General features: G+C 37.0%; 1 protein-coding gene and 1 long non-coding RNA gene across 9 annotated transcripts in view; one reads left to right on the top strand and one right to left on the bottom strand.

Annotated features, from left to right (window-relative positions):
• LOC147370991 (uncharacterized) overlaps positions 1-19,567 on the bottom strand; it is a 148,829-nt gene that overhangs the window by 59,247 nt on the left and 70,015 nt on the right. The window lies entirely within an intron of this gene.
• Positions 1-19,567, top strand: part of STPG2 (sperm tail PG-rich repeat containing 2) — a 630,294-nt gene that overhangs the window by 605,363 nt on the left and 5,364 nt on the right. For 2 of the 3 annotated variants that reach the window (XM_086406656.1, XM_086406654.1), the window contains one exon: positions 19,324-19,474. The exons of the other annotated variant lie outside the window; for it this stretch is intronic. In XM_086406656.1, the coding sequence (XP_086262782.1) occupies positions 19,324-19,474 (151 nt within the window). The remainder of the gene's footprint in view (positions 1-19,323; positions 19,475-19,567) is intronic. 3 annotated transcript variants of the gene reach the window in all.

Here is a 19,567-nt window from a genome sequence, read left to right as displayed (position 1 = left end):
TAGCACAGCAAAGTATATTCAGTATCCTGTGATAAACCATAATGGAAAACTGTGTGTGTGTGTGTGTGTGTGTGTACGTGTAACTGAAACACTTTGCTGTAGAGCAGAAAATAACAGCACATTGTAAATAAAATATACTTTGGTTAATAATAAAACATCCACCCAGCATATTAAGATCATAAATAATTGTTTTCCTATTCTAAAAAATCCTTTATATTTCAACTATTTATCCTTCATGCCCCACTAATCCTAGGTAACCCCTCCTCTTTTTACTGTTTCCATGGTTTTGCTTTCACAGAATGCCATAGTTGAACCACACAGTATAATGTCTTGAACTTCTCTTCTTTTGTAGTATGCATTTAAGGTTCCTCAGTAGGTTTTATATGGAGAAGGCAATGGCACCCCATTCCAGTACTCTTGCCTAGAAAATCCCATGGACGGAGGAACCTGGAAGGCTGCAGTCCGTGGGGTCGCTGAGGTTCGGACACGACTGAGCGACTTCACTTTCACTTTTCACTTTCCTGCATTGGAGAAGGAAATGGCAAACCCACTCCAGTGTTCTTGCCTGGAGAATCCCAGGGACGGGGAGCCTGGTGGGCTGCCGTCTCTGGGGTCACACAGAGTCGGACACGACTGAAGTGGCTTAGCAGCAGCAGCAGGTTTATGGCTTGGTAACTCGTTTATTTTGGGCACTGAATAAAATCTCATTGTCTAGGTGGACCACAATGTGTTTATCCATTTACCTACTGAAGCTTATCTTTGTTGCTTCCGTGTTTTGGTAATTATGAATAAAACTGCTATAAATGTCTGTGTTGAAGTTTTTTGTAGACAAAAGTTTTGAAATCATTTGGGTAAATATTAATACAAATCATGTGGCCTATCTAGTAAGAATAAGTTTAGTTTTGTAAGAAGTCACCAAAGTGTCCCAAAATAGGTGTCCCATTTTATGTTCTGATCAGCAATAAATGAGTTTCTGTTCCACATCCTCACCAGTATTTGGTGTCAGTGTTTGAGATTTCAGCCATTCCAATAGATGTGTAGTGGTATAATTGGTTTAATTTGTAATTCCCCACTGACATTTGGTGCTGAGCATCTTTTCATATGCCTATTTGATATCTGCATATCTTTGCTGAAATATCTCTTTAGATTTTCCCATTTTAAAATCAGATTACTCAGTTTTAAGAGTTCTTTGCATGTTTTGATAATGTTCCTTTTTCAGATAAGTCTCTTGCAAATGTTTTCTCCTAGTCTATTACTTGCCTTCTCATTGTCTTGACCAGTAGCATTGGTAGAACAGAAGCTTTCAATTTTAATGAAGGCTTGTTAATCAAGTATTTCTTTTACGGGTTATGCCTTTGACATTATACCTAAAAAGTTATCTCCAAACACAAGATCATCTAGTTTTTCTACTATGTTACCCTCTGAGTTTCTTGGTTTTACATTTAGGTCAATTTATATAATTTTTATGAACCGTGTAATATGTGTTTTCAGATCTGTTTTGTGCATTTGGATGTTCAGTTGTTACAGCACTGTTTGTTGAAAAGACAGTCTTTGTTCTGTTGCATTGTCTTTATTTCTTTGTCAAAGACCAGTTGACTACCAGAGGAGTGGAATGAGGAGCGGTGGGTGGGAGAGAGGCTTAAAAAGAAGAGGATATGTGCATACATACAGCTGATTCATGCTGCTGTACAGCAGAAACTAACACAACATTGTAAAGCAAATATACTCCAATTTAAAAAAAAAATTAAGATGAGTTGACTGCATTTGTGTGGGTCATTTTGGGGGCTTTTTATTCTATTCCATTTATCTCTTAGTCAGTTCTTTCACCAGTACCACATTATCTTAATTACTGCATAGAATGTATCATAGACTAAGTCTTGAAGTAGATATTTTTATAAGCATAGTAGCCATTTTAGAATCATATAACTAATTTTATAAAATGACCATTCTATTTTGCTATATTGGGAATAATCTATAGCATTATCAGAAGTTCTTTTTAGAATATGTAAAAGATTATTAGCATACTTATTAAATAAAACAATGCAATAAATATCATCTCATATACTAATTTGTGAAGAACAAGGATGATTTCTTAAAGTAAATTCCTAGACCTGATATACACTTTTGTTTTCTTCTACTTATTCTAATGTTCCATTTTAAATGTTCCAAGTTAAACATTTAAATTTGCATGAGCCCATAATGTGAAGATATGATATACAGTCATTTACAAATCTCATTATTCTAGTACCAATGAACTTTGAGTATATTCTTTTCCTGTTGACTTGAAATGCCAGTTTTACCATATGCTATATCATATGTTTAAACACAACAGGCTACTTTTCCATTGTCTTTCCCCATCTATATTAGGGTTTGAGCCATTGTTTTAAATATTATAGACATATTATTTTATAAAGACTGGTTTTATAATCTTACACACCTCCCCAAATCCTTCTCAGATGGACATTAAATTTCACACCCCTTCAGATCCAAAAGCCTTTGGGTAAAGATATAGACAGAATTGGTACAATGAATAGTCTCTGGAAGACTTTCTTTTCTCTGCTCTAGATAAACCTGATATACCTCCACTCCACTTCTACATCTCTGCTTCCCAGATCCAGACATGCTAGTGCCTTAGTTTTGTCTTGCTCCTATTGTCAGAAGCAAAGTTGACCATGTGCATGTCTAAGATTGTTTAGTGTGCTGTGCCATGATTAAAACTAGAAGGCTCACAAAATTATACTGAATCCAAAGGAGAGAAGACAAGTTGGCAGAGTAGGAGACCTTGAACTCATGTCCTCTCATGAGAACAACAATATCACAACTAATTGCTGAATAACCAACAATAAAAAAGACTGGAACCTACCAAAAAAGATACTCTATATTGAAAGACAAAGAAGAAATCACAATGAGATGGTAGGAGGGGTGTACTCAAGATATAATCAAATCCCATAATCACCAGGTGGGCAACCCACAAACTGGAGAATAATTATATCACAGAAGTTCTCACACAGGAGTGAGCCTCAAATCAGGCTTTGTAGCCTGAGAGCCCCGAGAGCATTTGGCTTTGAAGGCCAGTGGAGCTTGATCGCAGCAGCTTCATAGGACTGGGTGAAACAGAGACTCTACTCTTGGAGGATACACACAAGATCTCCATGTGCCCTAGGATCCAGGGCAGAAGCAGTGACTTCATGTGATCCTGAGCCAGACCTACCTGCTGGTCTTGGAAGGTCTCATTGGGAGGTGGAGGGCGTGACTGTGACTCTTTCTTGAGACATAAAAGCTGGAGGTAAACATATCAGGGAGCACTTGTCTGAAGGCTGACATCTTACTTGGGACATTAACACCAAGACCTGGTCCCACCAAACAGCCTGTAGATTCCAGTGCTGCAATGACTCAGGCCAAAACCACCAACAGCACAGGAACACAGTCCCACCCATCATCGGAAGGTCAGTGATCAACACCAACCAGTACGCAGGGATGAGCCCCTCCCACCACAAGTTTCTAGACCAACCTCATCCACGAAGGGGCAGAAACCAGAAGCAAAAAATATGCATCCCCACAGCCTGTGGAACTGAGCCCACCAACACAGTTGTAGGCTAGCCCAGCCTACAGCTGGACAGGTCCCTGGCCAGTGGGTGATGGGAGGGGAGTGTACTGCTGGTACACATAAGATATCCCCTACAGTGGACAGCTTCTCCAAGGTAAAGGAATGTACTAACTTTGTACATACATAAAAATACAAATAGAAGTTTAGACAAAATTAGATGACGTAGAAACATGTTTGCAATGAAGAGACAAGATAAAACTCCCTTAGAATAACCAAGTGGTATGCAGTCTACCCAAGAAAGAGTCCAAAGATGATCAAAGAACTCAGGAAAAGAATGTTATATAATTATTCTCCAGTTGGTGGGTTGCCAACCTGGTTTTAATTATATTTTGAGTATGCCTGTCCTACCAACTCACTGTGATTTCTTCTTTGTCTTTGGATATAGAGTATCTTTTTTTGATAGGTTCTAGTCTTTTTTACTGTTGATGAACTGATCGAGAGGTTATGAGAAATTTTTAATGAACAATTACAAAAAATAGACAAACAACCAAACAGTTGAATACAATGAAATGAAAAATACAGTAAAAGGAATTGATAACATAATAATTCAGATAGAAAAACAAATAAGTGAGCTGGATGACAGAGTAGTGGAAATCACTACAGAGCAGAATAAAGAAAAAAGAATTAAAAGAAACAAGTACAGGGCTTTCCTGGTGGCTCAGTGGTAAAGAATCCATCTGCCAATGCCAGAGACACAGCTCTGATCCCCGATCTGGGAAGATCCCGCATGCTGTGGAGTGACTAAGCCGGTATGCCACAGTTACTGAGGCTTTAGAGCCCAGGAAGCACAACTACTGAAGCCCACATACCCTAGAACACGTGCTCTAGGCACCATAAGAGAAGGCACCACAATAAGAAGCCCCCCACCATAACTAGAGTAGCCTCTGCAACTAGAGAAAAGACCACACGGCAACAAAGACCCAGCACAGCCAAAAATAAATAAAATCATTAAAAATAAAAAGAAACAAGGGCAGTTTAAGAGACCTCTTGAACAATGTAGAAATGCACCAACATTTGCGTCATAGGGTTCCTAGAAGGATAAGAGAGGAAAATGGCTTGGGAACATGTTTGAAGACATAATGCAGAAACTTCCCTAATATGGAAAGGAAGCAGTTACACAGGTCCATGGAGCAGAGAGATTACCATAATGAATCAATCCAAGGAGAAACACACTGAGATACATAATAATCAAATTGACAAACATTAGAGATAAAGAGAAAATATTAAAAAGAAGTGAGGGAAAAGTGACAAATAATATGCAAAAGAACCCCCATAAAGTTATCAGCTGATTTTTCAGCAGAATATCTGCAGGCCAGAATGGAGTGGCACAAAATATTTATAGAAGGGACTAAATAAAGGAATAAAATCTTTCCTTTTCATAGAAGGGGAAAACCTACATCCAAGAATACTCTACCCAGCAAGGGTCTCACTCAGATTTAACAGAAAATCAACAGCTTAACAGATGAGCAAAACCTTGGAGAATTCAGCACCACCAAACCAGCTTTACAACAAATGCCAAAGGAACTTCTCCAAACAGAAAAAGGAAAGGCCACAACTAGAAACAAGGAAATTACAAATGGGAAATAGGCAAACACATGGTAAAGGTAGGAAATCATTCACCCACAAATCTGATATATAAACCAATAATATGATTATACAGTGGAAGTGACAAATAGATTGAAGGGATTAAACCTGATAGAGTGCCTGAAGAACTTGGACAGAAGTTAGCACATTGTACAGGAGGTGGTAAGCAAAACCATCTCCAAGGAAAAGAGATTCAACAAGGCAAAACAGTTGTCTGAGGAGTCCTTACAACCAGCTGACAAAAAAAGAGAAGAAAAGTTAAAGGAGAAAAGGAAAGATATGCCTATATGAATGGAGAGTTCCAAAGAATAGCAAGGAGAGATAACAAGAAGGCTTTCTTAAGTGAACAATGCAAAGAAATAGAGGAAAACAATAGAATGGGAAAGACTGGAGATCTCTTTAAGAAAATTGGAGATACCAAGGGAACATTTCAAACCAAGTCGGGCACAATAAAGGACAGAAACTGTAAGGACCTAACAGAAGCAGAAGAGATTAAGAAGAGGTGGCAAGAATACACAGAGGAACTGTACAAAAAAGGCCTTCATGATTCGGATAATGATGATGGTGTGGTCACTCAACTAGAACCAGACATCCTGGAATGTGAAGTCAAGTGGGCCATAGAAAGCAATAGTATGAACAAAGCTAGTGGAAGCGATGGAATTTGGCTGAGCTATTTCAGATCCTAGAAGATGATGCTGTTGAAGTGCTGCACTCAAAATGACAGCAAATTTGGAAAACTCAGCAGTGGCCACAGGACTGAAAAAAGGTTATTTTTCTTTTTCTTTTTTTTTTTTTTTTTGCCACATTGTTTTCTTCGGAAGGAAGTCCCTCTGCACAGCTGGCACTTAAGGAGTATGAAATGAAGCTCCACCTGCTTGAGGGTGGAGTTTTTCCAAATATTGTTTGAAATTTTTCTGCGTGGGAGATTTTTCTCTTTCCTCCCATTTATTTACTGACTCAGTGATTTGCACAAACTCATGAATGTTTTCTGGTTTGGGTTATAACCCAATAGTAATTTATTTTGTTGCTCATGTTCTTCCAGCTTTTGCACTTGGGAGCTCTTTCAGTGGCTCCTGGTTTTTTTTTTTTTTTTTTTTTTCTTTCTTTCTTTTTTTTTTTTTTTAATTTTTAATTTAATAATTTTAAAACATGTGTTCCCCATCCTGAACCCTCCTCCCTCCTCCCTCCCCATACCCTCCCTCTGGGTCGTCCCAGTGCACCAGCCCCAAGCATCCAGCATCGTGCATTGAACCTGGACTGGCATCTCGTTTCATACATGACATTTCACATGTTTCAATGCCATTCTCCCAAATCTTCCCACCCTCTCCCTCTCCCACAGAGTCCATAAGCCTGTTCTATACATCAGTGTCTCTTTTGCTGTCTCGTATACAGGGTTATCGTTACCATCTTTCTAAATTCCATATATATGCGTTAGTATACTGTATTGGTGTTTTTCCTTCTGGCTTACTTCACTCTGTATAATAGGCTCCAGTTTCATCCACCTCATTAGAACTGATTCAAATGTATTCTTTTTAATGGCTGAGTAATACTCCATTGTGTATATGTACCACAGCTTTCTTATCCATTCATCTGCTGATGGGCATCTAGGTTGCTTCCACGTCCTGGCTATTATAAACAGTGCTGCGATGAACATTGGGGTACACGTGTCTCTTTCCCTTCTGGTTTCCTCAGTGTGTATGCCCAGCAGTGGGATTGCTGGATCATAGGGCAGTTCTATTTCCAGATTTTTAAGGAATCTCCACACTGTTCTCCATAGTGGCTGTACTAGTTTGCATTCCCACCAACAGTGTAAGAGGGTTCCCTTTTCTCCACACCCTCTCCAGCATTTATTATTTGTAGACTTTTGGGTCGCAGCCATTCTGACTGGTGTGAAATGATATCTCATAATGGTTTTGATTTGCATTTCTCTGATAATGAGTGATGTTGAGCATCTTTTCATGTGTTTGTTAGCCATCTGTATGTCTTCTTTGGAGAAATGTCTATTTAGATCTTTGGCCCATTTTTTGATTGGGTCATTTATTTTTCTGGAGTTGAGCTGAAGGAGTTGCTTGTATATTTTTGAGATTAGTTGTTTGTCGGTTGCTTCATTTGCTATTATTTTCTCCCATTCTGAAGGCTGTCTTTTCACTTTGCTAATAGTTAAACTCTCACTATTTGCAGATGACATGATCCTCTACATAGAAAACCCTAAAGACTCCACCAGAAAATTACTAGAACTAATCAATGATTATAGTAAAGTTGCAGGATATAAAATCAACACACAGAAATCCCTTGCATTCCTATACACTAATAATGAGAAAACAGAAAGAGAAATTAAGGAAACAATTCCATTCACCATTGCAATGGAAAGAATAAAATACTTAGGAATATATCTACCTAAAGAAACTAAAGACCTATATATAGAAAACTATAAAACACTGGTGAAAGAAATCAAAGAGGACACTAATAGATGGAGAAATATACTATGTTCATGGATTGGAAGAATCAATATAGTGAAAATGAGTATACTACCCAAAGCAATTTATAGATTCAATGCAATCCCTATCAAGCTACCAACAGTATTCTTCACAGAGCTAGAACAAATAATTTCACAATTTGTATGGAAATACAAAAAACCTCGAATAGCCAAAGCGATCTTGAGAAAGAAAAATGGAACTGGAGGAATCAACCTACCTGACTTCAGGCTGTACTACAAAGCCACAGTTATCAAGACAGTATGGTACTGGCACAAAGACAGAAATATAGACCAATGGAACAAAATAGAAAGCCCAGAGATAAATCCACGCACATATGGACACCTTATCTTTGACAAAGGAGGCAAGAAAAGGTTATTTTTCATTCCAATCAAAAAGAAGGGCACTGCCAAAGAATGTTCAAACTACCACACAATTGCACTCATTTCACATGCTAGCAAGGTAATGCTGATAATCCTCCAAGCTAGGCTACAACAGTGTGTGAACCAAGAACTTCCAGATGTACAAATTGGATTTAGAAAAGGCAGAGGAGCCAGAGATCAAATTACTAACTTTTGTTGGATCATAGAAAAAGCAAGAGAATTCCAGAAAAGAACATCTACCTCTGCTTCATTGACTACCCTAAAGCCTTTGCCTGTGTAGATCACAACAAATTGTGGAAAATTCTTAAAGAGATAGGAATACCAGAGCACTTTACCTGCCTCCTGAGAAACCTATATGCAGGTCAAGAAGCAAGAGTTAGAACCAAACATGGAACAATGGACTGGTTCAAAATTAGGAAATGAGTACATTAAGACTGCATATTGTTGCCCTGATTATTTAATTATTTTTTAATTAATAATTTTTTATTAATTAAAATAATAATTTTAATTAATAATTATTTAATTATTTATATGCAGAGTACATCATGCGAAATGCCAGGCTGGATAACTCAAAGCTAGAATCATGATTTCAGGGAGAAATATTAATAACTTCAGATATACAGATGATACCACCATAATGGCATAAAGCAAAGAGGAACTAAAGAGCCTCTTGATGAGGGTAAAAAAGTATAGCAAAAATGTTGGTTTAAAACTCAACATTCAAAAAACCTAAGATCATGGCATCTTGTCCCATCACTTCATGGCAGACAGATGGGGAAAAGTGGAAACAGTGACAGGCTTTATTTTCTTGGGCCCCAAAATCACTACAGAAATTGACTAAAGTCATGAAATTAAAAGACTATTGCTCCTTGAAAGAAAAGCTATTACAAACCTAGACAATGCATTAAAAAGCAGAGACATCACCTTGCCAACAAAGGTCCATCTAATTAAAGGTATGGTTTTTCCAGTAGTCATGTATGGATGTGAGAGTTGGACTATAAAGAAGGCTGAGCACCAAAGAGTTGATGCTTTCTAACTGTTGTGTTGGAGAAGAGTCTTAAGAGTCCCTTGGACTGTGAGGAGATCAAACCAAGCAATCCTACAGGAAATCAACCCTGAATATTTATTGGATGGACTGATGCTGAAGCTGAGGCTCCAATACTTTGGCTACTTTATGGGAAGAGCCAATTCACTGGAAAAGACCCTGATGCTGGGAAAAATTTAAAGTAGGAGAAGGGGAAAACAGAGGATGAGATGATTGGATGCTATAATTGACTCAGTGGATATGAATATGAGCAAACTCTAGGAAACAGTGAAGGAGAGAAATCTAGCGTGCTGCAGTCCATGGTACTGCAAAGAGTGGGGCAAGACTGAGTGACTGAACAATGAACAAAAAAACAATAATTTTTTGATGAGTACAAATGCAGGATATTTGAAACGGATTTGAAATTAAGAGATCAGCAACATAAAACAATCATGTATATTTAATTAGGTAGCAAGAGAGTGCTGTATCAAAACCTCACGATAACCACAAATCAAAAATGTGCAATAGATATGCACACAAATAAGAAAACAATGCAAATACAAAACTAAAGAAAGCCATCAAATCATATGAAAAGAGAATAAAAGAGGGAGGGCATAAAAAAGAGCTACAAAAATCCAAACAATTTAAAAATGACAATGAGAACATGCATATTGATAATTACCTTAAATATGAATGGATTAAATGCTCCAACCAAAAGACACAGACCAGCTGAATGGATACAAAAACAAGACCCATATATATGCTACCTATAAGAGACCAACTTCAGATCTAGGGACACATGTAGACTGAATATGAGGGGTTGATAAAAAGTATTCCATTCAAAAGGAAATCAAAAGAAATATGGAGTTGCAGTACTTTTATGAGACAAAATCAATTTTAAAATAGACAAAGAAGGACACTACATAACGATCAAGGGATCTAGCCAAGAGAAAGATAAAATAATTGTAAATATATATGCATCCAACATAGGAGCATGTTAATATGTAAGGTAAATATTAACAACCTTATAAGGAGAAATTGACAGTAACAAAATAATAGTGGGGGGCTTCCCTGGTGGCTCAGATGGTAAAGCGTCTGCCTGTAGTACGGGAGACCCGGGTTTGATCTCTGGGTTGGGAACATTCCCTGGAGAAGGAAATGGCACCCCACTCCAGTATTCTTGCCTGGAGAATCCCATGGACAGAGGAGCCTGGTGGGCTACAGTCCATGAGGTCGCAAAGAGTCAGACATGATTGAGTGACTTCATTTTCACTTCCACATCCCACTTAAATCATTGGACAGATGATCCAGACAGAAAATCAATAAGGAAATACAGGTCTTAAGTGATGCATTAGACCAAATGAACTTAATATTTATAGGGCATTCCATATGAAACAAGCAGACTATACATCCTTTTCAAGTGCACATGGAACATTCTCTAGGATAGATCACATGCTGGACCAAAGCAAATCTTGGTAAATTTAAGAAAACTGAAATCTTATCAAGTATCTGTTCTGACCAAAACACTTTGAGATTAGAAATCAACTGCAAGAAAAAAAAAATGCAAAAAGCATGAATACATGGAGGCTAAACAATATGCCGAAAACAACCAATAATCAAATAATTAAAGAGGAAATAAAAAGAATACCCGAAGACAGATGAAAATGGAGACACAGTGATCTAAAACCTATGGAATGGACCAAAAGCAGTTTTAAGAGGGAAGTATATACTGATACAAGCTTACCCCAGGAAACAAGAAACATCTCATAGAAATAACCTAAGGAAACTAGAGAAAGAAAACCAAACAAAACCCAAATATAGAAGGAAAGAAATCCTAAAGATCAGAGAAGAAATAAATGAAATAGAAATTTAAAAAACAATAGAAAAGATTAATGAAAAAAAAATTGGTTCTCTGAAAAGATAAAATTGACAAACCTTTAGCCAAACAAGAAAAAAGGAGAGAAGGTCCAAATCAATACAGTTAGAAATGAAAAAGGAGAAGTTACAACTTACACCACACAAATACAATGGAACAAAAGGCTACCACAAGCAACTGTATATATATGCCAATAAAATGGACAACCTATAAGAATTTGTCCATTTCTTAAAAAGATACAATCTCCCAAAACAGAACCTGGAAGAAATAGAAAACATGAGCAGACCAATCACAAGTACTTAAATTGAAACTATGATTTAAAAATTCCAAAGATGTAAAAGTCCAGGGCCAGATGCCTTCATAAGTGAGTTCAGTCAAACATTTTGAGACAAATTAGCATCTATACTTCTGAAAACTATTCCAGAACTTGACAAGGGAAGGAACACTTTTAAACTCATTCTTTGAAGCCCCTTTGAAAGCCAAAGAAAGATACTACAAAAAAAGAAAATCACAGGCCAAAATTTCTGATAAATATAGATGAAAAAATCCAACAAAAACAATATATTGAAAGAATCATTCACCATGGTTAAGTGGGATTTATCCTGGGGATGGAAGTATTTTTCAGTACCCACAAATAGATCATTATGATATACCACATTATCAAATTGAAGAATAAAAACAGTATGATCATCTCAATGGATACATAAGAAGCTTTTGATAAAATTCAGCATCCATTTATGACAAAATCTCTCCAGAAACTGTCCATAGAGGGAAACCACCTCAACATAATAAAGGTCATTTATGACAGATTCACAGCTAGCATCATACTTAATGGTGAAGAAATGAAAGCATTTCTTCCAAGCCAGGAATAGGACGTCCACTCTCAGCAGTTTTATTCAATATAGTTTTGGAAGTCCTAGCCATGAGCAATAAGAGGAAAAATACAAAGAATCCAAATTTGAAAAGAAGAAGTAAAACTGTCACTCTTTGAAGATGACATAATGCTATACACAGAAAATCCTAAAGACACTACCAGAAAACTACTAGAGCTCATCGATGAATTCAGTAAATTTGTAAGATACAAAAGTAATACATAGAAATCTGTTGCATTTCTATACACTAACAATGAAATAGCAGAATGCAAAGTTATGGAAACAATCCCATTTACCCTTGCATCAAAAAGAATAAAGCTTAGGAATACACCTACCTAAAGATATATACTCCAAACTGTAAGATGCTGATTAAAGCAATTAAAGATAACACAAGCAAATGGAAAGATATACCATGTTTTTGAATTGGAAAAATCAATACTGTTTTTTTAAAAAACAAATACTACCCAAGGCAATATACACAATATACAATCTATAGATTCAGTGCAATTCATATCAACTTACCAATGGCAATCGTTCACTGACTAGAATAACTTTTTTTTTAACTTGTGTGGAAACACAAAAGACCCATAATAGCCAAAACAATTGCCAACATCCATTGAATCTTAGAAAAGACAAGTGAGTTCCAGAAAAACATCTACTTCTGTTTCATTGACTACCCTAAAGTCTTTGACTGTGTGGATCACAGCAGACTATGGAAAATTCTTCAAGAAATGGCAATACCAGACCACCTTACCTGCCTCCTGAGAAATCTGTATGCAGGTCAAGAAGCAACAGGTAAAACTGGACACAGAACAACGGACTGGTTCCAAATTGGGAAAGGCGTATATCAAGGATGTATATTGTCACCTTGCTTATTTAACTTATATGCAGAATACATCATGTGAAATGCTGGGCTGGATGAAGCCCACGCTGGAATCAAGATTGCTGGGAGAAATATCAATAACCTCAGATATGCAGATGACACCACCCTTATGGCAGAAAGCAAAAAGGAAATAAAGAGCCTCTTGGTGAAGGTGAAAGAGGAGAGTGAAAAGCTGGCTTAAATTTCAACATTCAAAAAACAAATATCATGGCATCTGGTCCCATCACTTCATGGCAAATAGATGGAGAAACAGTGGAAACAGTGAGATACTTTATATTTTGGGGCTCTGAAATCACTGCAGATGGTGACTATAGCCATGAAATTAAAAGACATTTGTTCCTTAGAGGAAAAGCTGTGACTACCCTAGAGAACATATTAGAAAGCAGAGACAATACTTTGCCAACAAGGGTCCATCTAGTTAAAGCTATGGTTTTTCTAGTAGTCATGAATGGATGTGAGAGTTGGACCAAAAAGAAAGCTGAGTGCCAAGGAATTGATACTTTTGAACTGTGGTGTTGAAGAAGACTCTTGAGAGTCCCTTGGACTACAAGGAGATCCAACCAGTCAATCCTAAAGGAAATCAATTCTGAATATTCATTGAAAGGACTAATGCTGAAACTGAAGCTCCAGTATTTTTGCCACTTGATTTGAAGAACTGACTCCTTGGAGAAGACCCTGATGCTGGGAAAGATTGAGGACAGGAGGAGAAGGGGATGACAGAGGATGGGATGGTTGGATGGCATCACTGACTCCAGTATTTTACCCTCAATGACATTATGCTAGTTTGATCATCTCTAGATGGAGAAGGAAATGGCAACCCACTCCAGTGTTCTTGCCTGGAGAATCCCAGGGATGGGGGAGCCTGGTGGGCTGCCATCTATGGGGTCGCACAGAGTCGGACACGACTGAAGCGACTTAGCAGCAGCAGATTGAGAATGACAAAATTTCAACTTCCTGAAGTGAATATTTTTACTTGGAAATCAGTTCAGGATAGGGGACAGGAAGCCTGAATCATCCCTCTAAATCTCCTTCAGTCCGTTCTCATCACTATTCTATCTGCTTGTAATTCTTTGAAACTTTCAGCATAAAAATGTTCTATCCCTTTTTTTCCTTAATATAGAGTTTTTCCTAATCGTATATTTCTTTGGCCATTTCCATGGGAATTTGAATAGGAGGACTCCTTTTCAAATTCAAATTTGAATTTAAAAAATATAGTAATGAATGATCTTTCTAAAAAACAAGAAAATCATCTCGCACCCTCTTTTTAATAGACTTCAGTGGTCTCTAATCACTTTTATCATAAAGACTCCCCTTAACTTGGCCTGTTTATCCTCAAAGCAACATCTCTTACGATGTGTTTCTTTATTCCACTCCAAGCCCACTAATCTTCTTTTAGTTACTAGAACATGTTTCAGAGTTTTTGTTTAGGTCTCTCAGCCTGGAGTACATCCTTCCTTCCCCCATCACCACTGCCTGAGTTCTATCCTTTCTTCAGATTTCAGTTCAATCATCATTTCTTTGATGAAGCCTCTGATTGCCCTTCCTTGGTCAAATCTTCCTATTTGTCTTTATGTACCTCTTAAGAGTTCTTATCACTCTTTGATTTTACATTTATTTTATGATTATCTGATTATTGGTAATGGATTTCACAAGGCCTGATATTTTGTCTTATTTCTTGAATATTTTATCATTAGACCCTAGTGTTGTACCTGGTATGTTGTAAGCACTTCATATCCACTTGTGAAATAAATAAGAGGAAGGGGGAATAAATAGTATTTACCCAGTTTTCCTTCTTTAAATCATGAAAATTTTGGATTAGGACTATAGTTTTGGAAGTAATTCTATAAACATTCGGTTCAGTTCAGTTGCTCAGTCGTGTCCAGCTCTTTGTGACCCCAAGGACTGCAGTACACCAGGCTTCCCTATCCATTACCAACTCCCAAAGCCTGCTCAAACTCATGTCCATTGAGTTGGTGGTGCCATACAACCATCTCATCCTCCATTGTCCCCTTCTCCTCAAGCCTTCAGTCTTTCCCAGCATCAGGGTCTTTTCCAATGAGTCAGGTCTTCACATCAGTTGACCAAAGTATTGGAGTTTCAGCTTCAGCATCAGTTCTTCCAATCAATATTCAGGGCTGATTTCCTTTAAGATTGACTGGTTGGATCTCCTTGCTGTCCAAGGGACCCTCAAGAGTCTTCTCCAACACTATAGTTCAAAAGAATCAATTCTTCGGCACAAACATTGGTTCACTGTTATTTCCATTTTGTAAATAAGTTCATTTATATCATATTTTTAGATTCCACTTACAAGTAATATATGATATTTGTATTTTTCTGTCTGACTTATTTCACTTAGTATGATAATCTCCATCCATGTTGCTGAAAATGCAAATTTCATTCCTTTTTTATAGCTGAGTAGTATTACATTGTATATATATTCCACATCTTCTTTATCTATTCCTGTGTGGATGGACACTTCAGCTGCTTCTGTATTTTGGCTATTGTAAATAGCATTGCTATGAACATAGCAGAACATGCATGTTTGAAAATTAGTGTTCATTTTCTTCAGATATATATACTCAGGAGTGGAATTGCTAGATCATACAGTAGTTCTAATTTTAGTTTTTTGAACCTCTCTACTGTTCGTCTTAGTGGCTATTCCAATTTACATTCCCACGTATGCTTTCTAGGGTTCCCTTTTCTTCATATCCTGGCCAAATTTTGGTATTTGTAGACTTTTTAATGCTAGCCATTCTGACAGGCATGAGGTGGTATCTTGTTTTGATTTACATTTCTCCGATGATTAACAATGTTGAGCACCTTTTCATGTTCCTGTTAGCTATCTGTGTGTCTTCTATGGAGAAATATCTGTTCAGGTCTTCTGTCCACTTTTTGATTTTTTTTTTTATACTGAGTTATGTGAACTCAGTATATTTTTGAATATTATTTTGAATATTTGTATATTTTGAATATTAATTGCTTGTTGGTTGCATCACTTTCAAATATTTTCTCCCATTTCATAGGTTTTACTTTCATTTTGTTGATAGTTTCTTTTGTTGTGCAAAAACTTTTAAGTTTCATTTGGTCCCACTTGTTCACTTTTGCTTTTGTTTCCTTTACCTTAAGAGACAAATCCAAAAAATATATTGCCATTACTTACGCAAGAATGTTCTGCCTATGTTTTCTTCTAGGAATTTTATAGTATCTCATCTTATATTCAGGTCTTTAATCTATTTTGAGTTTATTTTTTATGTGGTCTTAGAGAGTGTTCTAATTTCATTCTTTTACAGGTAGCTGTCCTGTTTTCCCAGTACCACATATTGAAGAGACTGACTTTTCCTCTGTATATTCTTACTTCCTTTGTCATAGATTGACCATGAGTGCATAGGTTTATTACTGGGCTCTCTGTTCTGTTTAACTGATTGATGTATCTCTTTTTGTGCCAGTATCATACTGTTTTGATTACTATAGCTCTGTAGTATAGCCAGAAGTCAGAGAACTTGATAAATGCAGCTTTTTTTTTTTTCCTTCCAAGATAACTTTGGCTATTTTAGGGTCTTTTGTGGTTCAGAACAAATTTTAGGATTATTCTTTCTATTCTGTGAAAAATGTCAGGGGTATTTTGATAGAGATTGCATTAAATATGTAAACTTCTTTCAGTAGTATAGACATTTTATCAATAATGCCCTGTGCTTAGTTGCTCAGTCGTGTCCAACTCATTCTGACCCCAAGAACAGTAGCCCACCAGGCTCCTCTGTCCATGGGACTTCCCAGGAAGAATACTAGAATGGGTTGCCATTTCCTCCTCCAGGGGATCTTCCAGACCCAGAGATCAAACCTGCATCTCCTATGTCTCCTGCATTGCAGGAGGATTCTTTACCTGCTGAGCCATCAGAGATTATTATTCCAATCCATTTACACAAGATATCTTTCTGTCTCTTTATATCAGAATATTTATTTTTAGTAACTTGATGCAAATGTTCACTTTTTGGGAAGACACTATATAAGTAATAATAATAATACTTGATACATAGTGGTGTTGATGTGCCAGGTTTGATGTGCTTTAAACATTGTAATTAATTTAGTCCTCAAAACAATATTGCCAAATAGGTATTATTTTATCATCTTCATCTAACACATGTCAAAACCAAAGAGTAAGTTAAGTAAGTTGCTTGAAAGTGAAAGTGTTAGTCGCTCAGTCATGTCTGACTCCTTATGACCTCATGGAGTATGGCCTACCAGGCTCCTCTGTCCATGGAATTCTCCAGGCACTGGAGTGTGTTGCCATTCCCTTCTCCAGGGAATCTTCCCAACCCAGGGATTGAACCTGGGTCTCCTGCAGTGCAGGCACATTCTTTATCATCTGAGCCACCAGGGAAGCCCATAAGTTGCTTAAGGACACAAATAAAGCAGATATCAAGGATGGATTGATAGACAGTCCATGCTTTTAACTGCTGAGTTATACTGCTTCTCAAGAACAAAGACTAGTTTACATACTTTAATTCAATTAATATAACCATAAAGTTTGTATAAAGTATATAACATTTTCTCTATTTGAAAAATGAGGAAATCAAGGTTCAAAAAGGGGAAATAACCTTCCAAATGCCACAGATATTACAAGTGTACAAGTCCAAATTTTCACTGAGATCTGTTAAATACCCTTTCTTTATGAAACCAGTTCTAAACCTGTAATTATCTTCCTATCTATCGCATGTAGACAGTGAGAAATGCAGTATTCTCAAAAATCACTTACTTATTAGTTACTCATCCCAATACCCAAATTCTTTGTATACCTAAGTTATACAGTGTTCCTGGCAGGGTCATTTAAAAAAAAAAAAAAAGGATATGTGTTGATAAGGTTATGGTAGAACTGGTACCAGTCACATGAAAGTGAGTTAGTCACTCAGTTGTGTCCAACTTTTTGCAACCCCATGAACTGTAGCTCACCAGGCTCCTCTGTCCATGGAATTCTCCAAGTAATAATACTAGAGTGGGTTGCCATTTCCTTCTTCAGGCGGTCTTCTCCTGACCCAGGGATCAAAACTGGGTCTCCCACATTGCAGGCAGGTTCTTTACTGTCTGAGCCAGCAGGGAAGCCCTACCAGTCCCATCTGAGGTACTCAGTACATATCAGTTGAGTGAAATTCCATAATTTTGTTTATCAGTCATCTCCTTTTAGCAAGAGATTCAGTGGACATTCCTCACAGCAGTTGAAACTTAGACACTAGGGGGTTTATTTGATTTTTAGTTTTTGAGTTGTTTCAAATTTTTGTCTTTCTTAATGTTTTCACTGGAATGTAAATGCTGAATATAAGTAAATGAACTTTTGTTACTGGATGTTTACAGTATGAAAGATAGTTTTGGGCAGATGGTAAGAATTTAGTCAATATTTGATGAAAGGATAAGGTTGAGAGAAGACATCTGAGAAACCAACACCTACTTTCATTGGAAGAAAAATGTGTTTTCAGAATAAAATTATGTGATATTTGTTGTTGTTCAGTCGCTCAGTCATGTCCGACTCTTTGTGACCCCATGGACTGCAGCACACTGGGCTTCCCTGTCCTTGACCACCTCCCAGAGCTTGCTCAAACTCACGTTCATTGAGTCAGTGATGCCATCCAACCATCTCCTCCTCTGTCGTCCCCTTCTCCTCCTGCCTTCAATCTTTCCCAGCATCAGGGTCTTTTCCAATGAGTTGGCTCTTCACATCAGGTGGCCAAAGTATTGGAGCTTCAGCTTCAGCATCAGTCCTTCCAATGAATATTCAGGGTTGATTTCCTTTAGGATTGACTGGTTTGATCGCCTTGCAGTTCAAGGGATTCTCGGGAGTCTTCTCCAACGCAACAGTTTGAAAGCATCAACTCTTTGGCACCCAGCCTTCTTTATGGCCCAACTCTCACTTCCATACATGACTACTGGAAAAATCATAGCTTTGACTAGATGGACCTTTGTTGGCAAAGTAATGTCTCTGCTTTTTAATACACTGTCTAGGTTTGTCATAGCTTTACTTTCAACAAGCAAGTGTCTTTTAATCTCATGGGTGCAGTCCCCATCCACAGTGATTCCGGAGCCCGAGAAAATTAAGTCTGTCAGTTTCCATAGTTTCCCCATCTATATGCCATGAAATGATGGGACTGGATGACATGATCTTAGTTTTTTGAAAGTTGTGTTTTAAGCCAGTTTTATGTGATATTAATATATGCAAAAATCTATGTATTTCTTATTAAAAATGTTTAAGATTTCATCCAAGATTTTGGTCTCTCTCAAATATATATGATTTTTGGCAAAACTATTGAACATACTTTAGTCTACCTCATGACTAGTAACTTTTTTACACTTTAACATACATTTACAGATATTAACCCTAAAAACCTAAATTGTATTCCTAAATTATAATGTAAACCTAAATTATAATCTAAAATTATTATATCCCCAAATTCCTTTTTAGTGTAAGATATTAATAAATGGTGTAGGTATGTTACAAAATTTATTTCCATTAATGAATACATTATTCATTTTTGTAAAATAATACTTTTTTCAAATTATTATGAATAGTGTAATTATTATGTTTATGAATAATATAATTAAGACAGTTTTTTCTTTTGTTTGACTACCCATAGCTCAGTCCATTTTTAAGACATTCTGTTCTGAAAAGAACATTTAATGTCACTCTACCAAATCCTTCCCCGATTAAGATAGAAGATGCTGCACTTATACTACAAAAAAAAACAAACAAAAATGTCCAGGAAGCCAAGCAGGGTCTTCTGAATGGTAAGTATGCTTGCTTGTCCTCACTGAATCATACAGCTGGTACATTTTTACAATCCATAATTTAACTGTCATACAGACTCTCTGGGTGAGACG

This window comes from Bos grunniens, chromosome 6 (genome assembly GCF_055505025.1).
Source record: "Bos grunniens cultivar Pamir isolate PY7600 chromosome 6, Bosgru_T2T1.0, whole genome shotgun sequence".
Taxonomy (NCBI): Eukaryota; Metazoa; Chordata; class Mammalia; order Artiodactyla; family Bovidae; genus Bos; species Bos grunniens.
Note: the sequence above shows the minus strand (reverse complement) of the source record. Positions and strands in the feature narration are given on the sequence as shown.